The sequence below is a fragment of the Spinacia oleracea genome, chromosome 1 (assembly GCF_020520425.1).
Source record: "Spinacia oleracea cultivar Varoflay chromosome 1, BTI_SOV_V1, whole genome shotgun sequence".
Classification (NCBI taxonomy): domain Eukaryota; kingdom Viridiplantae; phylum Streptophyta; class Magnoliopsida; order Caryophyllales; family Amaranthaceae; genus Spinacia; species Spinacia oleracea.
In genome coordinates this window covers 7,166,965-7,191,190 of record NC_079487.1, presented here as the reverse complement: position 1 = coordinate 7,191,190, position 24,226 = coordinate 7,166,965, and the positions used below count along the sequence as shown (strand labels likewise).

General features: G+C 36.9%; 3 protein-coding genes and 1 long non-coding RNA gene across 4 annotated transcripts; 1 reads left to right on the top strand and 3 right to left on the bottom strand.

The window, feature by feature from the left end:
* Positions 1 to 4,734: 4,734 nt before the first annotated feature.
* Positions 4,735 to 8,111, bottom strand: LOC130466250 (uncharacterized). Its single transcript, XR_008926284.1, has 2 exons — positions 7,769 to 8,111; positions 4,735 to 5,879 (listed from the first exon to the last, which is right to left on the bottom strand). It is a non-coding gene; the product is annotated as an uncharacterized lncRNA (long non-coding RNA).
* Positions 8,112 to 13,538: 5,427 nt separating this feature from the next.
* LOC110779034 (UDP-glycosyltransferase 75C1-like) lies at positions 13,539 to 15,393 on the top strand. The gene has a single exon (XM_021983567.2). The coding sequence runs from the start codon at positions 13,701 to 13,703 to the stop codon at positions 15,120 to 15,122; it is 1,422 nt and encodes a 473-aa protein (XP_021839259.2). The 5' UTR covers positions 13,539 to 13,700; the 3' UTR covers positions 15,123 to 15,393.
* A 2,623-nt stretch (positions 15,394 to 18,016) lies between these two features.
* LOC110779036 (receptor-like kinase TMK4) lies at positions 18,017 to 20,305 on the bottom strand. The gene has a single exon (XM_056831398.1). It carries the CDS (start codon positions 20,303 to 20,305, stop codon positions 18,017 to 18,019), a length of 2,289 nt encoding a protein of 762 aa, XP_056687376.1.
* A 620-nt stretch (positions 20,306 to 20,925) lies between these two features.
* Positions 20,926 to 21,654, bottom strand: LOC110779037 (lysM domain-containing GPI-anchored protein 2-like). Its single transcript, XM_021983569.2, has one exon. The coding sequence runs from the start codon at positions 21,652 to 21,654 to the stop codon at positions 20,926 to 20,928; it is 729 nt and encodes a 242-aa protein (XP_021839261.2).
* Positions 21,655 to 24,226: the final 2,572 nt, after the last annotated feature.

Below are 24,226 nucleotides of genomic sequence, written 5' to 3'. Positions count from 1 at the left end.
GCAAGAATATGTTGTTGCCTCTAATTATAATCCGAGGCAAAGATATAAGTTGCATCTAATTATATTTTGAGGCAAAGATATAGGTTGCCTCTAATCATGTTTTGAGGCAAGGATATATTGTTGCCTCTGAATGTATGGACTTTTAGAAGCAATACATTATGTTGCCTCAGAAAGGGGCCTTTAGAGGCAACCAATAATTAGCGACGGACTTATTAGAGGCATCCACTTTTTTGCTTCAAAACCCCATTAGAGGCTAAATCCCCATTTTTAGAGACAATTATGACTTGCCCCTGTATCCGATTTTTCTAGTAGTGTCATGAAATAGATTTTAAAGAAATTTTAACGTTTTATCAAGTAATTTTTTTTCCAATCGTGTTAATAAGTGAAGTTGATTTTTCAAAGAAAAACATAAAAACTAAAACTAAAACTATTATCTCGGGGAGAAGTATTCTCTGACACCATCTCAAAGAATCAGGGTGCTTTTATCTCAGGGATAAGTATTCTGCACAATGTTCTTATCTGCCAAGATTTGGTTAAGCATTACACAAGGAAAACAGGTCAAAAGAGCTGCATGATCAAGATAGGTATCAAAAAGGCCTATGATACAGTAGATTGGGGTTTTGTGGAAGAAATGTTGAAAGCTCTCCATTTCACACATCACTTTAGTAAGCTTATTTTGGTTTGCTTGACTTCTACTAAGCACTCTCTCCTTCTAAATGGTAGCTCTCATGGTTATTTATCTGCTAGGAGAGGTCTCGGACAGGGGGATCCTCTCTCTCCCCCCCCCCCCCCTATTATTTGTGATTTGCATGGAGTACCTATCTAGAACAATGATACATGTAGGCACCCTTTCTCAATTCAAGTTTCACCCAAGGTGTGCTGGGATGGGTTTAAATCACCTTTGTTTTGCTGATGATGTTCTGTTGTTTTGCAAAGGTGATTTTCAGTCTGTGTTTTGCATGATTCACGGTCTGAATCTCTTTTCTAAAACTTCTGGTTTGATGGCAAGCAAGGAAAAGACAGGTATTTATTGCACTGGAATGGAGGAAGGGGATACTCAAAGAATTGTTGCTGCTTCTGGGTTCACCCTTGGCTCTCTATCTTTTAGGTACTTAGGGGTCCCTATTAGTACTAAGAAACTAAATGTAGCAGATTGTGAGCAGTTGGTGGAAAAAATCACAGCAAGGATTAGGGTGTGGCAGTCTAGACATATATCCTATGCAGGAAGATTGGTACTTATCAATGTTGTTTTAATGAGCATTCATGTCTATTGGGGGCAGATTTTTATCCTCCCTAAAGATGTTCTCAAGCAGATAATCTCAATCTGCAGGGCTTTCCTTTGGTTAGGTGACCTAGTTAGCTCAAGATGTGGTTATGTTAGTTGGGAGAAGATGTGTGAGGCCAAGAAGGTGGTGGTCTTGGCATTAGGAATATCCTCATGTGGAACAAAGCTGCAATAGGAAAGCTGGTTTGGAACATTGCTCAAAAACAAGATTCCTTATGGGTGAAATGGATAAATGAAGTTTATGTGAAGCAGGGTAATTGGTGGGTGTTTGAAGCTCCAAAATCTGCTAGTTGAGGTTTCAAGTGTATATGTAAGGTTAAGCAGGAACTTGTCCACAAGTTGAGGTGTAACACCTGGCCTGTGGGGCAACATTATTCCATTTCTCAAGTTTATAAACAGCTGCATACACCTGGTATGACCTTGTACTGGTCTAATTTCATTTGGGCTAGGACTGTGATTCCTAAGCATAGATTTATTCTTTGGTTAGTGATGTTACACAGGCTTCCAACCTGTGCTAGATTGCATCATATAGGCATTGCTGCCTCTGATGCTTGTGTGATCTGTGGGTCTGCACCAGAAACACAAGATCACCTTTTCGGTCCCTGCATCTATGCTAGTAGATGTTTTACTGCTATCATGCAGTGGCTCTGATCGAGGGAAGAACTAGGTCGTTACTAGTCTCTCCTAATCAAACAAATTACCTAAACTAACCACTAAACACAAGTAAAGCGCTAAGTAAGGGTCGAAATCCACAAGGACCAAGGTGCGCTAATTTATGCTAATCGAACAACAAGCTAGGTAGGAAAAGGGTTGGAAAAGTCAACTAACCAACTAAAACTAAACTAACTACCAAAGGACAAAAATGGTCAAGGAATGAGATCAAACACCAACAATAATGAAACAAGTATACAAGCAACAATTAAGAATGATGATGCACAAGCAAAGTATGAATGATGCGTTTGCTAGAAATAGATCCCCAAATGACTCCCGCCAAGGATCAATTCTTAGAATAGTCAAATGCGAACTCCCGTCCTACACACAACTGATAGGTTATGATACATATGACAAAACATAAATCATGCAGAAAAACCTTAATGCCAGGAAACATATTATTTACACATAATCATTTAGCATAATTTAGGAGCATACACTTTGAAGCGTGCCCTTTCTAGCTGCGCCCGAACCGAACAAAAACAAGATTTTGGGACTCCAAATGTCGTCCCTCCGTAGATAGTCCACAGTACGCCCGGATCCGCCTCAAGTTAGACCAACTAGAATCGCCCTTAAGGTTACTAGGAAATTCGGTTAAGTGTTTGGCTTATTTTTCTTTCGAAACTTACCCTTAGAATACTTCAATCCCATGTGTATAAATTATGACCCTAGGGCTCCTTTATTTATAGAGGCTTGGAAAGGGAATTGGAATCCTAGTAGGATACGATTTAATTAAACTTAGAATCCTACAAGGACTCTAATTAATTAAATAATCCTTTTAGGAATAGGAATTTAATCATACACCAAATCCTAATAGATTTAGGAATTGTGCATGGACACAAACACACACACGCACGGCAGCCACGAGGGCCACCCATGCGCGTGCGCTTGGCCCACGCTACGCAGCCATGCCTTGGCGCGCTGGGCCTGCCTTGCGGTGGGCCAGGCGCTGTCATGGGCTGTGCGTGTTGGCGTGCGTCTTGCTTGCTGGGCGATGGCCCGGCTTCGTGCTGGGCCTTCGTCCGGCAGGCCTCGTCAGATGCTAATTCGTACGATACGCTTCCGATTAAATTCCCGGTTCCGGAATTCATTTCCGATACGAACAATATTTAATATTTCCGATTCCGGAATTAATTTCCATTTCGAACAAATATTTAATATTTTCGTTTCCGGAATTATTTTCCGATTCCGATAATATTTCCGATTCTGACAATATTTCCGTTTCCGGCAATATTTCCGATTCCGGCAATATTTCCATTTCCGATAATATTTTCCGATACGTACCATGTTTCCGTTTCCGGCAACATCTACGACTTGGATAATATTTATATTTCCAATACGATCCATATTTCCGTTTCCGGCAATATCATCGTTTCCGGAGTATTCACTTGCTTGTGACGATCTCAGCTCCCACTGAAACCAAGATCCGTCGATTCCGAATATCCATGGATAGAGTATTTAATGCCATTAAATACTTGATCCGTTTACGTACTATTTGTGTGACCCTACGGGTTCAGTCAAGAGTAAGCTGTGGATTAATATCATTAATTCCACTTGAACTGAAGCGGCCTCTAGCTAGGCATTCAGCTCACTTGATCTCACTGAATTATTAACTTGTTAATTAATAATGAACCGCATTTATTAGACTTATCATTGAATGCATACTTGGACCAAGGGCATTATTTCCTTCAACAACTACCCTTAGGTCACAATTAAGCACAAACCAAACAATAGTCAACTGGGGTCACGATCCCTCGATTTTCCTAAAGTCAACTACCCCAAAATCTAAGTCATAAACAAGTAGCTAAATTGCATACAACCAAGTTCGAGTATGATCAAACAAACAATAATTTAATCATGCAACATCACCAAATTCAAACTCATTTACCCAAATCAATCATTGTTAGGTTTTCACCCAAACCCTAACCAATAACTATTCCATAATCACAAAAATATGAAATTTATAGAAATTAACAAGTAAAAACATGATTCTAAACATTAATAACAACTAATCTAAACATGAATCATTAACTAAGCAAAATAATTAAACTAATTCAACAATAAATAAATAAAGAAATAAATGAAGAAATAAATAAAGAGAGAGATAGATAGATAGAAATTTCTCATTGATTAATGGTGGAAATCTTCAACCAAATTGCTACGGTTGATCAACAAAACCCCCAATTTCATTGATGATTTCTTACTTTTCTCTCTCTCTAAAAACCTAAGTTAAAACCCTAAACCCTAAGAAATATAAGAACTAAAACTAATTATGTGCCTTCTTCCCCTTACTTGATTTCTAAAAATTACTATTTATACTCTAATCCTAAAAACAAAATAAAAGAGAAAAGAAAAAAAAAATGAAAATGAAAATGAAAACTGAAATTAATTAAAAGAAATAAGAAAATGAAAAAGGAAGAAAAGAAAATGAAAAAGGAAAAAGAAGGAAAAGGAGAGAGATTTCCTTCAATATTGTATAAAGATCCAATAATTCCCAAAATACGTTACTTTCTAACTTAATTCCCACCATACCATCCACGTCAGCAAGAGAGAAAGAAAAGTATTTTTTTTTCCGGGTTCAGCGTTGAACCGCCATCTGAGATGACGGTTTTGTTTTAAAGCAAACCGCTATCTCAGATGGCGGTTCAATGGTATAAACCGCTATCTGAGATAGCGGTTTGTTTTAAAACAAAACTTTATAAAACCGCGTGGTTTTATAAGCCGCTATTTCAGATAGCGGTTTACCTCTTTAAACCGCTGTTTCAGATAGCGGTTTATTGTAGATTTTATAAAAAAAATTAGACCGGCTTTCTTGCTGACGTGGACAGTAAAGTGGGAAATAAGTGAAAAAGTAGCATATTTTGGGAATTTACGAATCATCAAACAATATTGAAGGAAATCGCTCGGAAAAAGAAAAGGGAAAAGAGTTAAAGAGATAAAGAAAGAAAAGGAGGAAAACCACCCTCCTTTTGTTTCACTCCTTGCAAAACCCCAAAAACCCCGTAGCTCCCCTTTTTTCCAAAACCAATCAGACCCCCTAGTCCTCTCATCTTCGTCCCTTTTCTTCTTTCTGCTACCCTGCTACGCTGCTCCAATTAAAGGAGGTGGGGATCTCCTGCTTCGCTGCGCCTCATCTCCTTAGCCACCACCCACCACCATCATCATTCATCAACGACCATCATCCTCTGCCATCGATCTTCATCAACGGTCCATCATCATCTTCAATCATCAGCCATACCCTAATCGCCTCCGTTCATCTTCATCAATCAAATTGCAACCGTCGATCGTCAATTGAATCGTAGCCGTCGAGCTTCATTAATTTTGTACCAAAACGCGCTCAATTGTTTGTCCGAACACAATGGAGCTTCGGCCGGACTTCGTTCTGGTTTGAGCGAACTTCATTCGGGTTCGACCGAACCTCATACAATCAGGAACTCTAAATTTTCGGTTCGTTCGAACTCCGTTATGGGTTCGGTCGAACCCGAATTGTTCTGTTTTTGCTCTGCTTTTTGCTCTGTTTTCTCTGTATTTTTGTGCTCGATTTTGATTGAGTTTTTGTTGTTGTTGTTGGTGGTGTTGATACAATGACAGTGATGATTGAATATTTTGGTGGTGATTAGATGTTGGTGGTGGGCTTGGTTTGATGGTGTGCGTGAATATTGAAGGGAAGGGGAGCAGTGATGGAGATGCGGTGAAGGTGTTGTGTAGGATAGGATGTATTAGTGGTGTAGGATAAGGTGGAGGGGTGATGTAGAGTAGGTGGTAGCATGGAGGTTCGAGACCTACAAAGACAAAGCCCAAGTTCTTTCTTTAATTCCTTGACAAGTCAACATATTGACTCAGATCGTTGAACTTGTGCCCGAATCTTAAAACACCAAACCACCTGCACATATAAAAACAACGAAAATTTCATGAAATGCCCTCGAGTTTTGCCATAATTCACCAAACGCCCATCAAGTTTCAATAATTCATAAAATACCCCTCACAATTCGTACAAATACCCAACATACCCTTACTAATAACGGGCCGTTAGTCCGCCGTTAGCCAAGTTTCCAATTTACCCAAATGCCCCTAGTCTGAAACTTATTTCACCAAATGCCCCTATTATGAAACTTATTTCACCAGATGCCCCAAATTTAAATATAGCTATTATGATGTTCCGACGGCTAGTTTTTGTGTTTGAAAACTGGTTCTTGGTCATGGTTGGCTATAAAAACCCCTTTGCTGAATGGTTCTTGTATTTTAGATGTTATTTTACTTTACTTTGCTAATTTCATAAGATTTGTGTCATGAGTTTTCTTTCAAAATCATCTTCCACACCCAATGAGTCCACATATATTAGGGTACCTAACAAATTTTGTTATTGTAGTAGGAATGGAGGTTGAAGTGGTGTTCCACAAGCTCTTCTGGATAGCTGCTAATGCTTTTTGGGGTAGTTTTTTGCACATCTGTTTTGATCTTGCACATATTCATTGAGTAGAAAATAACATTAAATGTAGTTGGTGCAAAGATGTTTTGTAAGTGAAGCTAAAAACAGAAATGCTTCCCAGTTTGGTATTTTGTGCAGATTATGCAACATCAATTATTTATGAAATGTGAATTTGTTTCTCATTACTTGTGTTTACTTCATAATTACAAATAGTAAAATTACAAACATCAATATCCCCATTTGTATTACAACTTTGACTACTTTTTGTTGTTGTTTTAGCTTCTTCTTCATTTGCTTCAATTCTTCTTGCATCTTACTGTTTCGCCTGTTTTCAATACTTTCTCCTTCGTCTAAGCTTCCCCCGCATTGTCCTTCGTGTTGTTGCCCCTTGTTTTCTTGCTCAACTACTCCCTTGCACCATCTCAGATCGTTTCAAGGATCACACTTGTAGTACAACCTTTGTGGATTGAGTGTTGTATCAGAGCTTCGAATGACAAATTTCCTACCACAATAATAAAATTTGGTAGGTACTCTAATATATGTGGACTCGACCATTGGGTGTGGATGATGATTTTGAAAGAAAACTCATGACAAAAATCTTATGAAATTAGCAAAGCAAATCAAAATAACATCTAACTTACAAGAACCATTCAGCAAAGGGGCTTTTATAGTCAACTGTGACCAACAACTACCCTTCAAACACACAAACTAGTCGCTGAAACATCAAAATAGCTATATTTAAGTTTGGGGCTTTTGGTGAAATAAGTTTCACAATAGGGGCATTTGGTGAAATAAGTTTCAGAATAGGGGCTTTTGGGTGAATTGGAAACTTGGCTAACGGCAGACTAACGGTCCGTTATTAGTAAGGGTATGTTGGGTATTTGTACGAATTGTGAAGGGTATTTTATGAATTATTGAAACTTGATGGGCGTTTGGTGAATTATGGCAAAACTCGGGGGCATTTCATGAAATATCCGTAAAAACAAACATGAGGGAAGAATCACGAAATAAAATAAATATATAAATAAATAAATAAATAAATAAATAATAAATAATAATAATTAGAAATGGAAATAAAATTAGAAAATTAATAACGGAAACTAAAATAATTAAACTATAAAATTATAAAACAAGTCAAATAAATAAATTACGGAATTAAGATATAAAAACTAACAAAAATAGCTAAAAATGCTAGACTAAGTTATAAATAATCGGAATAAGAAATTAAGGAAAATAAATATTAAAAATACTAAAAATAGAATAAAACGACTCAAAATATGCCTAAATCACTATCCTATGAGCGACATAAATGTCACTCATCAGGCTCCATGTTCCTTAAAGACCTGTGGTGATTGAGGCTTTGTGCGATGGATCAAAGGTGTTTACAAGGCTTCCAAGTGGAGAAAAGAAGTCGTGTTGGCTGCAGTTGCTGCTACTGTGTATATGCTTAGGCAAGTGAGGAACAAGGGTTTTGGGATTCTACAATTTGTGGGGTAGATAAAATTGTAAAGGACATCAAATTTCTTGTAAAAAATAGAAGCACACATACTATAGGAAAGAAAGTTAGTCGTGTTGATAGGGAGTGGATTGCCTCTCTATATAGTTTTTGAATTGTTTTTTCCCCATTGTTCTTCTTTAGGGTCCCTCCTAGAGGGTTCGTTTTGAAGAACTACCTCAAGGGGTGCTTGTACTGGTTTTGGTGAGCTTTGTTAATATAACTTTACCTTTAACAAAAAAAACTATTTGAGCCACCTATTAAATGTATGTGTACTAGATTTCCTGATTTTGTTCTTTGAACCTGTCTTGTTGGGGGTAGCTAGAGTAATGATATTTTGCAGGTTGTGAATATCAAGTCTAAGATTGGGGCAAGTGGAGGCCTAATTAATCCTCAAGGTTCTTGATGGTCTTAAGTTCGTGTTGCTAGAAAAAGGAATCATGTACTCTCTAATGTGTATTCAGATTTTCTTTAGAGTTTATGTTTAGAGGTCGTATTATTATTTTTATCCTAAGGAGATTATGGTGTATGATTTTGATTAAGTTTAAGTGTCGGTTTGGAGTTAAGTTTATTTAATTAAAGGCTAAGTGTGATTAGCAAGTAGCTCGTTAAGGGCGGGCTATTACATCTATCCTCAACAGTTTGGGTTCTACAGTGTGGATAAATCAGTGATGGAAAAGAATGGGTAGCGGGATGTACTTCTGGTGAGGTCAATTCGATTCCAAATTATAAAATCACTATGGTTATTACTAAAATCACAATTTTCAATACGTTTGTAAATTATAATATTGAGTCTTTAATTCATCTTTGAAAGGGATACGGGCAATAATTAACTTTTAAAGGTGGTAAGAATTTAAGCTCAATAGCGTGAATAAACGTGTTACGGGTTATAAACGTTTCGATTTAAACGGATTACAAGTTATAAACGTTTAGGATATTATTAAGCGATTTCTAGTTGAAACAATTCAGGTTACAACGGTTCGGTTCAAACGGATTTTCGTCGGGTTGATACATTTCTGTTGAAACGGATTGGGTCATTCACGGATTTCAAATCCATTTGGTTGTTGTTGCTACGATACGGTTTGTTATCGTGTTTCAATCTTAATCGGGTTAATATTATTGAGTCTTCTCGGATTCGCTTTGAATATAATCGAAATAGGATCGAAATTTTAATTCCAGCTTACGAATTATTAACGGTTTGAATCTAAACCATCGAATTAATTACCCAGGGGCGGACGGTACCTGACGTACGTCAGTGTAGTTTACGTGAGCAATGACTCAATGAGACTTGCTATGAGAGCATGCATGGTCCCAGTGGACAAATTGGGATCCAAAGAGTAATTGTCACGGGCATACCGCATACACTTCTTTCACACTAGATCTGTCGATCTCCGGCTGCAGTTCTAAGCTATTGTATCATAGAGCCTTTATGTATGGATCGACCTTATCTGTGACGGATCTTGAATAGGTTTACACCAAGATATTAGAATGATCAAACAATAAAATACACAATTTATACAGTTATATACAAATTTTAAGTGGTGCCATGACTAAAATACACTACAATTTGTTTTTTCCGTGGGGCCTGATCATATCCACCCTAGTCATATGGAACTTCCGTCACTAGACCTTATGTTTGCCTTTTCGATTTTTCTCCATCTACATAATTTAAATTTACGTACTCGGATCATAAAAATGATATATTAATGTACTCCCTCCCTTCCGGAATACTCGCAACGTTTTGACTGAACACGCTTATCAATATACAACTTTGACCTCCAATATCTTTAACTACGTATTATAAAAACTTATAAAATATTAATATTTTAAAAATATATATTAAGATGAAACCAACAATATATTATATGCTAACATTTGTTTTCATATACTTGAAATAAAATAGGGTCAAAGTAAATTATGGGAATAGTGCAAAAAGTCAAACTGTTTCGAGTATTCCAGGACGGAGGGGGTACGTTTTATCGATGAAATGATCTCTTTGTGTTTACGCCGAGTCTGTGACTTGGTTATACTCCCTCCATTCCTTTTTGTTGTTCCCATTTCCTTTTTTGGCGTTTCTTTTTGTTGTTCCCCTACTGAATCTTTACTATTTTTGGCCATAGTTTTTTTACCAATTTACCCTAAGATTTCCCACTATTTACCAAAAAACCCTAAGATTCTACACTTTTTCTACCATCTTTTTCCCCACCACCCTTATTTAATTATTTTCCCATTTCCCCTAACCCCACCCACTACCCGTCTCTTTCAATTCTCTCTCATTCACTTCACCCTCCTCTCTGATTTCTCTCTCTCTCTTCATTTTCTCTCTCCCTCCCTCTATTCATTTCTTGCTCTGTTTCTCTCATCCTCTACGTTTTTCACTCTCTCTGATTTCTCTCTCTCTCTTCATTTTCTTTCTCCTTCATTTTCTCTCTCCCTCCCTCTATTCATTTCTTGCTCTGTTTCTCTCATCCTCTACGTTTTTCACCCTCTCTCCTCCAAAACATCTCTCTGTTCTTCATATTTGGATGTGAGGTCGCCGCCACCACCACAACCAAACCTCCGCCGCCGACACCACTCTCCGTTAAAGTCGTAAAATACGGAAATATGGCTTTAGATGGTGAAATTCGACTACAAAAACTCTAGATCTAGAGTTTTCATGGTCGAATTTGACCTCTAAATCCTCAAAATCGTGACATTGAGATAAAGTGAGTATTAATTTATTTTTGTGCGTTTTTTTGTCGAACTTTTTGGGTGATTTTTGTCGAAAATTTGGGTTGATTTTGGTTGTTATTTTGGCTGAATTTTTGGGTTAAATTTGGTCAAATTTGGTGGTTGATTTTGGGTATTATTTTCTCGAATTTCAAGGTTTAATTTTCTATTTTTTTGGTCGAATTTCTGGGTTTAATTATCTCGAATTTGGTCGAATATTTGGGTATAATTTTGCTCGATTTCTGGGTATAATTTTGGTTGAGTTTTCTGGGTATAATTTTGGTTGAGTTTTCTTGGTATAATTTTGGTTGAGTTTTCTGGGTATAATTTTGGTTGAGTTTTCTGGGTATAATTTTGCTCGATTTCTGGGTATAATTTTGTCGAATTTTCTGGGTGGTTTTTGTCGAGTTTTAGGTTGATTTTCGTCGAATTTTTCGGTTGATTTTCGATGATTTTTTGGCAGATTTTTTGGGTTGTATTTGGTCGGTTTTTGGGTTAATTTGGTCGAATTCAATTGGTGGTTGATTTTGGGTTGAATTTGGGTTGAAATTGTTCGCATTTCTGTGTTGAATTTGGGTTGAATTTGCTCGATATTTGGTTGAATTTATTCGATTTTCTGGGTTGAAATAGTTCGATTTGGGTTGAATTTGTTGTTCGATTTTCTCAGTTTAATTTGGGTTGAACTTGTTCGTATTTCTGGGTTTAATTTGGGTTGATTTTTGTTGAATTCTGGGTTGATGTTGCTCGATTTTTTATTCGATTTTGGTTGAAATCTGGGTTAATTTGTCGATTTTGTCGATTTCTGGGTTGATAAATCGATTTTCTTGGTTGATTGCTTTCGATGAAGATAGTTTGTCGATTTTGGTTGAATATTCTGGGTACAATTTGTTCGTCGATTTTGGTTGAATATTCTGGATACAATTTGTTCGTCGATTTTGGTTGAATATTCTGGGTATTCTGGCCTTCTGAGTATTCGAAATTCTGGGTTTAATTTCTTACAAATTCTGGGTTTAATTTCCATTTATCTTATTTCTTTAATATTTTCTCTCTCTTCACTTTATTTTAAATATATAATTTCTTACACCCAATCATTATTCTTACACCCAATCATTACTCATATCCCAATACAACTCAAGATTCCATATTTCTTAAAAACCCCCAACATTCCTTAGGAGAACAACAAAAAGGAATGGAGGGAGTAGTTTTCAGAACCTTACAAATGGTGATATCGAAACCACTATCATAAGAAAATGTAGGGAGTTAACTGACTTCAGGACTCTAAAGGTAATGCATTTTCAAGTTTAACAAGCATACAAGGTACTCCCTCCGTCCCGGAATACTTGACCTGTTTTCCTTATCGGGTCGCCCTTAATACTTGACCTGTTTCTAAAAATGGAAATATTCTAACAATATTATATTATTTCTCACTCCCCCTATTAACCCACCTACCCCCTACTCCATACAAAAAATAATTAAACATTCAACCCCTACTCTCCCCCAACCCCACCCCTTTACACATTTCCCACTAACTACATTAAAATAATACCCCACTATCAACTACTACCTATTAAATTAAATAAGTCAATTCAAGTCCCTTAAACTCTGTGCCGGTCAAACCGGGTCGAGTATTCCGGGACGGAGGGAGTAGCTCACAAGTCGGTCACTGAGGTTATGCGACCATTATTAGGTATACATGTGACCCTAGGCACACTATGCACCCAAAGGTATTGTTATGCTCATTGGTGATTCCTGTCACATTTTTTCCATTTATATAAGAAAAAAATGTATAAAGGTGCACGATATACAGAGAGGTTATGAACTCTTTGTCTTTAGCTTTTAATTAATGGTTGTTTTTCTCTTTGTAAAATTTCGGTTATCAAAAATAAAAAACAAAATTGTTACTAACTTGTTTTATTTATTATTGTCTGTACTTCGTTAGATAATCTCCACAAACCTCTTGGCCACCAGAACTGCAACAACATACATCAACATGTACAGTTACATGCATGACATGTAGGCGACACTTAACGTGCTTGATTTCAGGAATTTTAAATTACTCAATTACAGACAAAATTAAAATGATACTATGAATTGGATCAAAATTATAAACTCTTAATTACAGTCACGTGTACAATAAATATTACTTATATCAGGCGAATGTAAATTACTCAAAATATTAAAGTTAATCCAATACTCCGTATAATGTAAAAGTTATTTTGAAAATAAGGATTGCTCTAATATAATTATCAACAAATTAAGTTATGATATACGTAGTAATATCTAACAAAGTTCAGCTAATCTATTTATCCGGTACATAAAATCTTGTTGTGAGCCATTCATCGATCAATACTTCGGCGGATATTTTCTATTCTCTTATTATTTATAAATTTATTTTATCTGAATTTAACTGATCTTTTCTAAACTTTTTAGAATTTACGTGAATATATTTTAGTTATAAAAGTAACCCTTATTTTCTTAAACTTATATAGAGTACAAAGTATATATTATCTGGATTTAATATAACTAGCTTGCTTTTTTCTGAAATAAGTTAATCAATTTTTTAAACTTATTAGAATTTATATGAACATATATTTAGTTATATTTGAGTTCTTTTAATTTTGTGAACTTATAAGAACTGAAGGATAGATTGAGGAACGCCGGAATATGTTACCAATCCAATTTTGCAACAAAATCCAACTTGCCAACCCAAACTTACCAATCATTTTACAATTAGTTATTCTAATAATTTGTCCAAGTTAAATTTATGGACATAGAAAAACGCAATCATGCATCTTAAAAGCTGTTTATCAATCATAAATCTCCAATCCAACCTTCTCTCAATTCGTCACTACAAACGTCACTCCTTTAGTGTGTGGCTAACCACTATAAAAGGGTAAAGCCACATATTTTCACAATATCCAAAAAATATAGCACCACAACAAATTCATAACCTCATCCACTCTTCGTTTCTTTCAAAGTAAACTTGCCACACCAAAGTTTGTTTCTTCCAAAGTAACTTGCCACCAAAAGTTTGTACACCACGCACCGTTGTCGCGCCGCCTTCGATCTATATGGGGGAGCAAAAGCCTCACTTCCTTCTAGTGACCTTCCCGACCCAAGGCCATATCAACCCGGCCCTCCAATTCGCTAAGCGGCTCCTACACTCTGGGGCCGATGTCACCTTCGCCACTGCGGCCTCTGCCCACAAATGCCTCAAGAAGGCCATGATCCCCAAGGGCATGACCTTTGCCAACTTTTCGGACGGGTATGACGATGGTTTTAAGACGACTGATACAGACGTCATGACCTATCTCTCAACGTTCCGCCAACGTGGGGTTGAGACCTTGGCGGAGCTCTTCGAGAAGAGCGCTGCCGAAGGGAAAAAGGTAACATGCTTGGTGTATACGCTTCTCCTTCCTTGGGCCGCGGAGGTGGCACGTAGGTATCACGTGCCATCCGCGCTCCTATGGATTCAACCTGCCATGGTTTTTGATATCTACTACTATTATTTTAATGGTTATCGTGAGGTTATAAATGATTGTGAGAAAGACCCCTCATGGTCGTTAGAATTACCAAACTTACCATTTAAGCTCAAAGCACGTGACCTCCCTTCATTCCTTCTTCCTTCCAACCCTTATCTTTACACTTTTGCCCTCCCTACATTCCATGAGCAAATACAAGAATTAGAGAAAGAGGAGAAACCCAAAATCCTAGTAAATTCCTTTGAATCATTAGAAGTTGATGCTTTAAATGCTATTGAGAAGTTCAACTTAATTCCTATAGGTCCTCTCCTTCCCTCCGCCTTCCTAGACGGAAAAGATCCCTCCGACAAATCCTTCGGAGGGGATCTCTTACAACAATCTAAGGAGGCGGATTACATGGAATGGCTAAACTCTCGAGAACAAAAATCTTCGGTGATTTATATGTCATTTGGAAGCATGTCGGTGCTAGCCAAGCCGCAAATGGAAGAGTTAGCCAAAGCCCTGATACAGACCCACAGGCCATTCCTGTGGGTCATCAGGGAGAAGACGAGCAATGAAATAGATGAAGAAAATAACGATGAGGACGAGTTGAGTTACATGGAGGAGCTTAAACAACAAGGGTTAATAGTCCCTTGGTGCTCCCAGGTGGAAGTACTATCCCACCCTTCAGTCGGGTGCTTTGTGACACACTGTGGGTGGAACTCGACTCTAGAGAGCCTAACATCAGGCGTCCCCATGGTTGGTTTCCCGCAATGGACGGATCAAATGACAAATGCTAAACTTGTGGAGGATGTTTGGAAGACTGGGGTGAGAGTCAAGGTGAGTGAGGAAGAAGGTGGTTTGGTTAAGAGTGAAGAGATAAAGAGGTGTTTGGAGGAGGTTATGGAGAGTGAGGAGATGAGGGATAATGCTAAGAAATGGGGGGAATTCGCGGTCGAAGCTGCCAAAGAGGGTGGATCGTCTGATATGAACTTGAAGGCTTTCATGGAGGAGTTGTTAATTCAATGTTGATTCCAAAAAGATACACGCATAATAATCTAGGTTTAATTTAACTAGTGGCTAAATGCATGGTCAAGTACTATTTTAATTGTTAATTTGTTAGCTGGTCTTATGCATTTAAATACGATTAATTAATTTCTAAGTTAATTAGCTACTTCATTCCTTCATTTGATACATCGAATTCGAATAGGCCATTGTAAAAAAATGAGTTTTGAAACTTCAAATTTGAAGTGGTTATATATATGTTTGTATGGAATTCGTACAATGCATTTTTGTTTAATAATGTCTTACTCTCTCCGTCACTTTTTATTCTTTCTGTATTTTATTTTGTGTGTATTAACCTAAGGGGGAGATAAGGAAAATCCCACAATTAAGGCCCATGAAATTTGATTCATAAACCACAAAGATCTAAATTGGGAAGTCATATCATTACACCGTACTTTTTTATCAATTTGTTTTTTTTAGTATGTACGGGAGCGGTGACGTTCAATTATTCTTTTTTATTTTCTTTAAAGTAAGATGAAGCTTTCTTTGCAAGGAGGGAGGAAATATGGGGATCCCTTTTATAAGAGGTGTGAATCGAACACTTATCACAAGGGTGGAAGGAGGGCATTCAACCATGACCAACCCTTGATTTTCAGTGACGTTCATGATCTATCGTCATACAAATACACAATGTTGTCATAAGTAGTCATAACTCATAACCATGCCAAAAACTCAGCACCAAAATAAGCCCCCATCAAACAAAACACAAAGGAGGTCTTGGGCTGGATGGTCAAGAGACTCAAAATCGAGGGTTTGTGTACGTTTAATTTCTTCTTTTTATTGTAATTTATACTTTCTAGGATTTGCAACATCTTTTTGACTTTTGTATTATTCATACATTAATTTTGACTAAACTTTGCAATATGTTGTTGGATTAGTGTTAATGCGTATTTTTCGAATACTAATTTTTTTAAGTTTTTGCTTATGTGTAATTGAATATAATTATAACAAACTACTCACTCCGTTTCTTTTTGTTGTTTACGTTTGGCCTTTTGCATGTTTATTAACGACTAATTAATGTGCATTGAGATTCCTCTATTGTTTTATTAAAACATTGAAAATTACTTTTATTTATAATGTTTTCACTTTTATCAAAATTCTGATATTGGGAAAAGGAGAAAAATTTAATGTCTCAATAGAAAAATTCTGATATTTTAACAAGTGCGCTGATCAAATTTATTATTATTATTTTTTTGGTGCGAATGAGCCACAAAATGCGGGATGAGAATCGATCCCAGGATCACCTGTAACCGGGATGGAAGCTCTAACCAACCGAGCTATCCATCATGATCAAATTTTTGCAAGTATGTAAGAACAGGGGAAGTATTGTGGTATCACAAATTCTTATTTACAATGGTTGTACAATAATTATTTACACCGGAGTAAAAGTTAACTCAAAATGCTTAAAAGTTATACTTATATATGTAAAAGTTATATAATTTTTGGTGATAAATTTTTTCATTTTAATAAAACTTATTTCTTCAAAATCACTAATAATGTATAAAATTAATTATTTAATCCTTTAACATGTTTATCTATCAACTTTTTTTACTAATATAAAAGTTAATCAAAACTAGGTTAAAGTACCAAAAAAAAATGGGTTTAAGTTATTTTGGTGTACACCTTGTGCGCGCAAGACCTTTTGTTGTTGTATTTCGTTCGCGCAAAAAATTGCCAAAATAAATATTCCGTATGAAAAATAAAAGTGGAAATATTTGTCTTCAACAAAGAAAGACTCGCGCCATTTTCGGCTGTGGCGGAGTAAATTGTTGTTTTCACAATCTTCGTTCTGAATTCTGTCAAATTCCGTACATTTTTTATTCTTCGTCTCAAAATAGACATTCTTTCCAATTTGTATGAAGAAAACTCATCTTCGAAATGAAGCAATTTGTGGGAGAGAAACAAAATTGAAGAAATGGCGAAGAGGAGTAAAACACCACCATGGTCGGAACTTTCACCGCAAAAAATCAAATGGGTATGGTAATGAAGTTTCCTCAATTTCCATAAAAGAAATTTGATTGGGCCATCTTCATTGCTGACGTTTGGTGAGATGATCAAGGGTTTTTGCTTTGCCTTTAAGGTGCTCGACGAAATGCCTCTTTGAATGAGAATGGGAAAATGGGTTGAGCGCTTGAGCTTCTTGAGCTGCTATCATATTTAGCCGGTGTTTGTCATGAAATTTGGGGATATTTAGTAATGCTCCTTGTGATCATTAACTATACCTTTTGAGATGGTAATATGAACGTTTTCTGTTAGAACTGTGGGAGTTGACAAAGGTAGAGGAAGATAGCTGGTGTTGATGCATATCTGGGAAGCCATTTCAAAGATCACAAAGCTCAGGTTTCAAGTTTACTAGTTGGATGAAGGCGGACAAGTATGGTAAAGGGGTTAGGTATTTATGGGACACAATGTTCTTTGTGGGTGTTAATTTTCGTAGTGCTTCAGTACTACTCCCCACGAGTTTCTTCTGTTGCTAAGGAAGATTAACTTCATGTGATTGTGTAGAGGATGTAGACAATCTTTTTTTGTCCGGGAATCAAAAAGATGGTGCTGGCAGTCTGGCATGAACATTTTGCAACACAGCCTTGCAGATAAATGTGCCACAGGACTTCTCAAGGTAGCTTGTGTTTTCATGTTCTCTCTTTCCATCTAATTTGGTTTGTGGATAATCTATTTGTTGCTATAGTCCTGCAATGTAAGCTGTTTCTTTTCGTTGCTTTTCATTTTTTATGGTTAACATTGTGAATAGCAATCCTTCATTACCTACATCATACGACTGTACGAGTATATGCTTTTACATTTCTATCTAAAGAAATTAAATAAAAGTTGGTTTTACATTTAGACTGTAACAGCCATCTTCCTTATCTAGGTCCTGATAGAAGAGAGGCTGAAATTTGTGTTTCCGCCCCTACAGTTGGATTTTCACCCATAGTAAGCGTTGTCAAGGAGTAGTGAGTAGTTGCATCTGGAATAGTTGCACCCTCCAAAACTTTAACCACCGTTGACATTGATGGCCGTGTTTCTGGTTCTGTGTGCAAACAACTGATTGCCAGCTTCAAAGTCTTCTCTATTTCTTCACTATGTTGCTGCACATCCTCACCACATTTATCAAGTAGATCAGACAACTGGCTTGATTCAGCCTTCTTTTTAACCACGTGTATCAGTAGGTTGCTCTCCTCTGATTGAGAGTAATCCAAGTTCTTCCTCCCAAACACAACTTCTATCACCACAACTCCATAGCTGTATACATCAACTTTTTCTGTTATCTTTCTGCCTAACCATTCTGGTGCAAGATACCCTCGAGTTCCTCTCATTTGAGTCATTACATAACTTTGGTCCTTATCCATTAGCTTTGCTAGGCCGAAATCTGACAGTCTTGCATTAAATTCCTCGTCAAGAAGCACATTTTGGGGTTTTACATCTAGATGTGCTATTCTCTTCTGACAATCCTCATGCAAATAAGCAAGCCCCTTTGCAATGTGCAAAATGATTTTTCTTTTAGTAACCCAAGCGAGGGCATCCTTTGAATTGATGTTGAAAATCCATTTGTCCAGTGACCCTTTGCTCATGTGCTCATACACCAAAAGTCTGTGCATTTTCTCAGCACAAAATCCAACCAATTTTACCAGGTTGACATGATGGATACTTCCTATAGTCTGAACCTCTGCCAGAAATTCCTTCTTTCCTTGTCCTACACGATCCAAACTTTTAACTGCGATTTTTGTTCCATCATTCATGCTTCCTTCATAAACAGTGCCAAAGCCACCTCCCCCGAGTTTCCCGTGTACATCAAAGTTGTTGGTTGCCGTTTTCAAGGCATGGTAAGTGAATCTTAGTGGAGAGTCAGGTACTAGGTGCAAGCACCATTGTTCTGAATCTTCTTTGTGTTCTGAGTGATGTCTTCTCTTTTTATATGCATACACAAGAAACCAAAATGCAATAATTGAAACTGTAGGAACCAAGACGGCTAGTAGAATTATTGCAGCTGATATTTTTTTGTGCCCAATATTCTTATTTCCCCCAGTTAGAACTATCACAGAGGACATGAAATTTGGCACTTTCCCTCTAAGATTATTGTTGGAAAGATTTATTTCTTTGAGCTTGTTCAAGGTCGTTAAAGTGTCTGGTATAGTACCAGTCAAGTTATTATCATTTAAGTACAACTCACTTAGAGATGTCAAGTTTGCAAAAGCAGGAGAAATGGTACCACTGAATTCCTGATTGGATAGATTAACTTTAATGACATTCCTAGAGGCATCACAAGTCACATATGGCCATTTATTGCATGCATCATTACCCTTCCAAGCCTGAGCGAGCATCAACGGATAACCTAATGCTCCTGAAACATCTAGCAATGTCATCACTTGGGGATCACAATCTCCTGAAACATCGTTGCAGAACAGGTTTGTCCCAAGTGTCACCATTGTGACGCTGTCTGGGAAACTTGGGAATGGGCCTTGGAGCTTGTTATTCTGCAATGAGATATTGACTAATCCGGGCAATGTTATCAAGGATTGTGGGACTAAGCCAGTCAATTGATTGTGTTGAAGTTGTAGATCAAAAATACCCGTGCTTTTTGAAAGGTCGGGAATTGGGCCAGTAAAATTGTTTCCTTGCAGCCACACCTGCTTTAATAAGCTCATTCCGGCAAGAACAGCAAGGGAGCCAGACAGACCTATTTGTTGATTTTCAAGCCTCAAATTCTGCATCTGGGTTTCATTTAGGGAACCTGGTAATGACCCTGTCAAATTGTTGTATGATAGCCTAAGGTTCTGGAAACTGATGAGGAAGCGAAAAATATCTGGTATAGGTCCCATGAGATTGGATTTGCTAGCATAGAGAGATACCAAAGTTGTAGAGTCCGCCAACTCAGCTGGGAAGTTCCAAGGACTGAGATACGGATTATTTTCTAAAGATAGATTTTGGAGGCGGACAAGGCCTGAAAAAATGCCATATGGGACAGCAGTGAAGTTATTGAAGTCTAGGTGTATTTCTTGGAGTAATTTGAGGTTGGCAAAAGACGGGAGAGGACCAGATAGTTGGTTATTCTGTAGGGAGATTGTAGTGAGCTGAGAAAGAGAGTTTAGATTCGAAGGGAGACTGCCAGATATATTTTGGGAGGGTAAGCTAATAGGATTTGACAAAGCCATTGCTGTGGCAAACTATTCCCGACCAGATGCAAAAATTAGGGCCATACCAACCTGATATACGACTGAGTGTAGAAGCCAATCTCTTCAGAACTTCCCCGTCAGCTTTAGGTGACATAATAAGAATTGAAACAACGATATGATTAGAAAGGTATTTTGTTAATCGCAACTTTGATTTTACATGTATCATTTACTCCTTGTATCATGACTGGAAATTCTCAATTGAGCTTTATGTTTATTTTGTCATATTTATTGTGATATTCTAGTCAAAACTGTGAAACATCCTATCGAATGATCATTTTTATGTAGGTTTCTTGGTGAGTTACGTTTCAGATAGCTTTCTTTTTATATTGTATACATTGATATAGTTAATCGCTTAAAATTACGACTTTACGAGAGTGCTACTGTTTTCATCAATACTTTAGCTGATTTTTTTTGTAGAAGACACTAATTCTTCTGTATTTAAGACAAATTTCTGGTTCGTGTCAGAAACTTGGTCTTAAGCAAATGAGAAAGTGTTATCTTGATGTCTTGGTAGCACATTTCAAGTGGTTGGGGTAAACATTGAATAATCTTGTATTGGAAACACTTTCATTATTTCTCCATAAATTCCCATTAACACTTTAGACTATGAGAAAGAGAGAGAGAGAGATAGTAAGGTTCTGAAGAACTTGACCTTTAAGAGGTACATCAAACACCTTACCAATGCGTATGGAGTAAGGATCGGTAATGTTATTTATACTAACTAATGTTTCTGTAGTTGTCTCAAACTCAGCGGCAATGGCATCCAGGGAGTCTCCGGGTAGCACGACATGAGCGTAGTGTACCACCTTCTGCCCCTCCACTTGATCGCAGCTGCAAGGAAGTGGGACCCACAACTTGGTTCCAATCTGCAAGTTCTGAATCTGCTGCAAGGTCACCAGTTCAGAATCTGAAACACCTGCTGCCACCAATCCTGAGAAAACATTCGTTGTTATAGAGTTTGGAGTATCATTCTTGGTAACTGTGTAGATTGGGATCCTGTCAGACAGACCAATGCCATTGGTACAGCGGCAAGGGAAGGGGATTTTAACAGTTTGACCCTCTGCTATGGTGTAGTTTTCAGGGGTGGTAGGAGGGAGGAGGTTTACCCCTAAAAGGGCGCTCAGATCGTTCACCTGAAATAGGGATTGGATGCGGCCGAGTGTAGTGTTGTTGTGAGAGAGGTAACCCACCAAGGCTTCACATGTGGCATTATGGGTCATACACTTGAAAGACGGCAAGTCTGTGTCTAACGGTTGAGCAGTGAGGGATGCTAGGGAAGCAAATAAATGGATTAGAACAAATGATGTGAGAAACCCAGAAATATGCATATTTGCTTGATTTCTCCAAGTCTCCAACTACAGTCTACAGGTAATTGTTGTTTTCAGTTTAACAGGAATCAGGATGTCAGAAACTGACAATTCCAATCGTGAATTAGTAGATCCTTTGGAAAGTATAGGAAAGGAAGGAGGAAGAAAATGATTTCACCAGAAGGAGACCGAGAAAGTCTTCCCATCAATAAGACCAGAAATATTTAATTATACACGTTCAAAGTCGTCTGAAAGTGTTTGTCAAAATTTCTATCTTGTTTATCTTCATGATCTAATCAGCTTTACTATATTCATACAAATTTGCTCCTTAAAATAACAATCTTTAAACAATAATGATTCAATTCAATGACTATACAATATTATATCAATTGAAACACTCAATCCACCATAGACTGATAGGAATCATTATTATTTGGAAAATTTGTCAATTACTATATAGGTTGCGATGTCAATTGTTACTTTAGTTAGTTTAATCTATATTTTGGCCAATATTTCCACTAATGACATCATAATTAACCCTTAATTATAATTTAATTATTTTAATTAATTAATAAAAATTAAAATCTGATAAAAAAAAATCAAAATTTATAATTTCCACGAGATTCAAATATGACCTACAAAGTATTTCCTCCGTTCCTAAAAAATGGTCATATTTGCTGAAATGGAACGGTAGATAAATAGATGTTCCAAATTAATCAAAGAACAAGCCTTGGACGGATAAAAGGAAAAAGACTATCATCCTGCACATTGCTAGGCTGACTCGCGTATTTGCACCGAGATATGTCATAAGAGAATAGCTCATAATCATATAGGTGAAATCCCAAAGTTCTGTAATGACACAAATGAGGGGAACTTGAGGGTACCTTGCACCTGCAGAGTGCAGAAGACGGGCTAAGTAATATGGTGCTCCAATAAGGAAACCAACCAGTTAACTGATCTTCTTGACAGCAAAATGGCGAAGAAGAAGAAGAAGAAGAAGAAGAAGAAGAAGAAGAACTACTGATGCAGCAAGAAGGCCTACTATGTGTCTACAAGACTACAACTCTACAAGGCAACACTAACCAACAGTGCAAGCATAAACCTGGTACCATCAGAGAGTAATTACCAGTTCAAAATGCAGGAAATATGATCCATTGAGCTCTAAAATAATGCTTTCATGAAGCAAATTGCCACACCCTTTCAACCTCCCCGGATTTGTATCTCAATTGACCTTCATTCCACAAGAGTACAAGAAACCAATCATCATGAAAACACTTACTGTTTCATATACATGCTGTAAAATAACGAATTTCGAAAGGATGTTTTTTTGTTGGTGGCCATATCTGCTTAAAGAGTATATACTATGATAGAGCACAATAATTAAATTATTTGGCTGGAGATATTTATTTGATACATCCAATTCTTGCATCCTGAACTAGCTAGATCATAACAAACTCACTTGAGACGGGAACATAATTTGAAGAGGCTTAACCTTCTGCAATGTAATCCTAAACTTGTCATCTATGTCTAAATCTAAAGGATTCGAACCATCTTCAAGTTTCCGGTTGTAGTTGTCAAGGAGAGTAGCCGATATCAAGTTCAGCATCTGTATCATGTACATTCTTTGCCATAACATAACCATAAAACTCTACATCTTTGTTTGCCTTTCGAGGGAAGAGAAACACTGTAGCCTGTAGGATGCAAATGTAGAACAGTAGTACTTAATCAAATCATTTAATTTATAAAATACAGTAAAAGAAATATTTCAGTATTTCAGGTAAATCAAGCTCATTGTAGTTTCAACAGTTTTTATATTGTCCTGATAAAATAAAGCACCTTCCTCATCTAGTAATCTGAGTCCTGATAAAATTGAGGCAGAAAGTTGGGTTCCGTTCAATACTGCTCTACATCTTACTGGAATACTATATGTTGGTGGTTATGTCCCCCAAATTCAACTTACCCTTTCAAATTAATCTACAATTATCTAGATTATCTCTAAAGTTGGTTCATACAGCATAAATATCTTTCTGAATCATTTACATCTTAATGCAGATGCTAATCGAGAAGGTGCTAGATAAGTCTTCCTTGGCAAGTGTGGTAGTTGTGCAGATATTTCTTCACATTTCTTGCCCATGTATGTAACTGACATTACTTCAAGCCAATTTCATCATCTATAAATAGACGTTGGGCATCAATTTTGTGAAACACACAAGAGAAGCCATTCCTTACTATAATCTCTCCTGATCTCTCTCACACACACACACACACAAATCCTCTTTATACTATCCACCTATTTCAATGATCTACTATCCCTTTGTAACTACTCCTTTGTGAATGATTATTATTTTCTATTTCTATCTCTATTTATTTTCTCAATATCTACCTATATAATTTCTTTCAGCTACACACTCACGTTCCTAACGCTATTTACAAACTTTTATATAAGGCGGTCTTACACAAAAGACTGCATTGGTGTCATATAAGTTAAGCAATGAGATTAATTAGTTAAGCACCGAAACTAATTAGTTAAGCACTAGAAACAATTAGTTAAACCATGAAACTAATTAGTTAAGCACTAAAAATAATTAGTTAA

What these genes read in the sequence shown, in the direction of transcription:
- LOC110779034 (XM_021983567.2), top strand. Translation starts at nt 13,701, where the DNA reads ATGGGGGAGCAAAAGCCTCACTTCCTTCTAGTGACCTTCCCGACCCAA.
- LOC110779036 (XM_056831398.1), bottom strand. Translation starts at nt 20,305, where the DNA reads ATGGCTTTGTCAAATCCTATTAGCTTACCCTCCCAAAATATATCTGGC.
- LOC110779037 (XM_021983569.2), bottom strand. Translation starts at nt 21,654, where the DNA reads ATGCATATTTCTGGGTTTCTCACATCATTTGTTCTAATCCATTTATTT.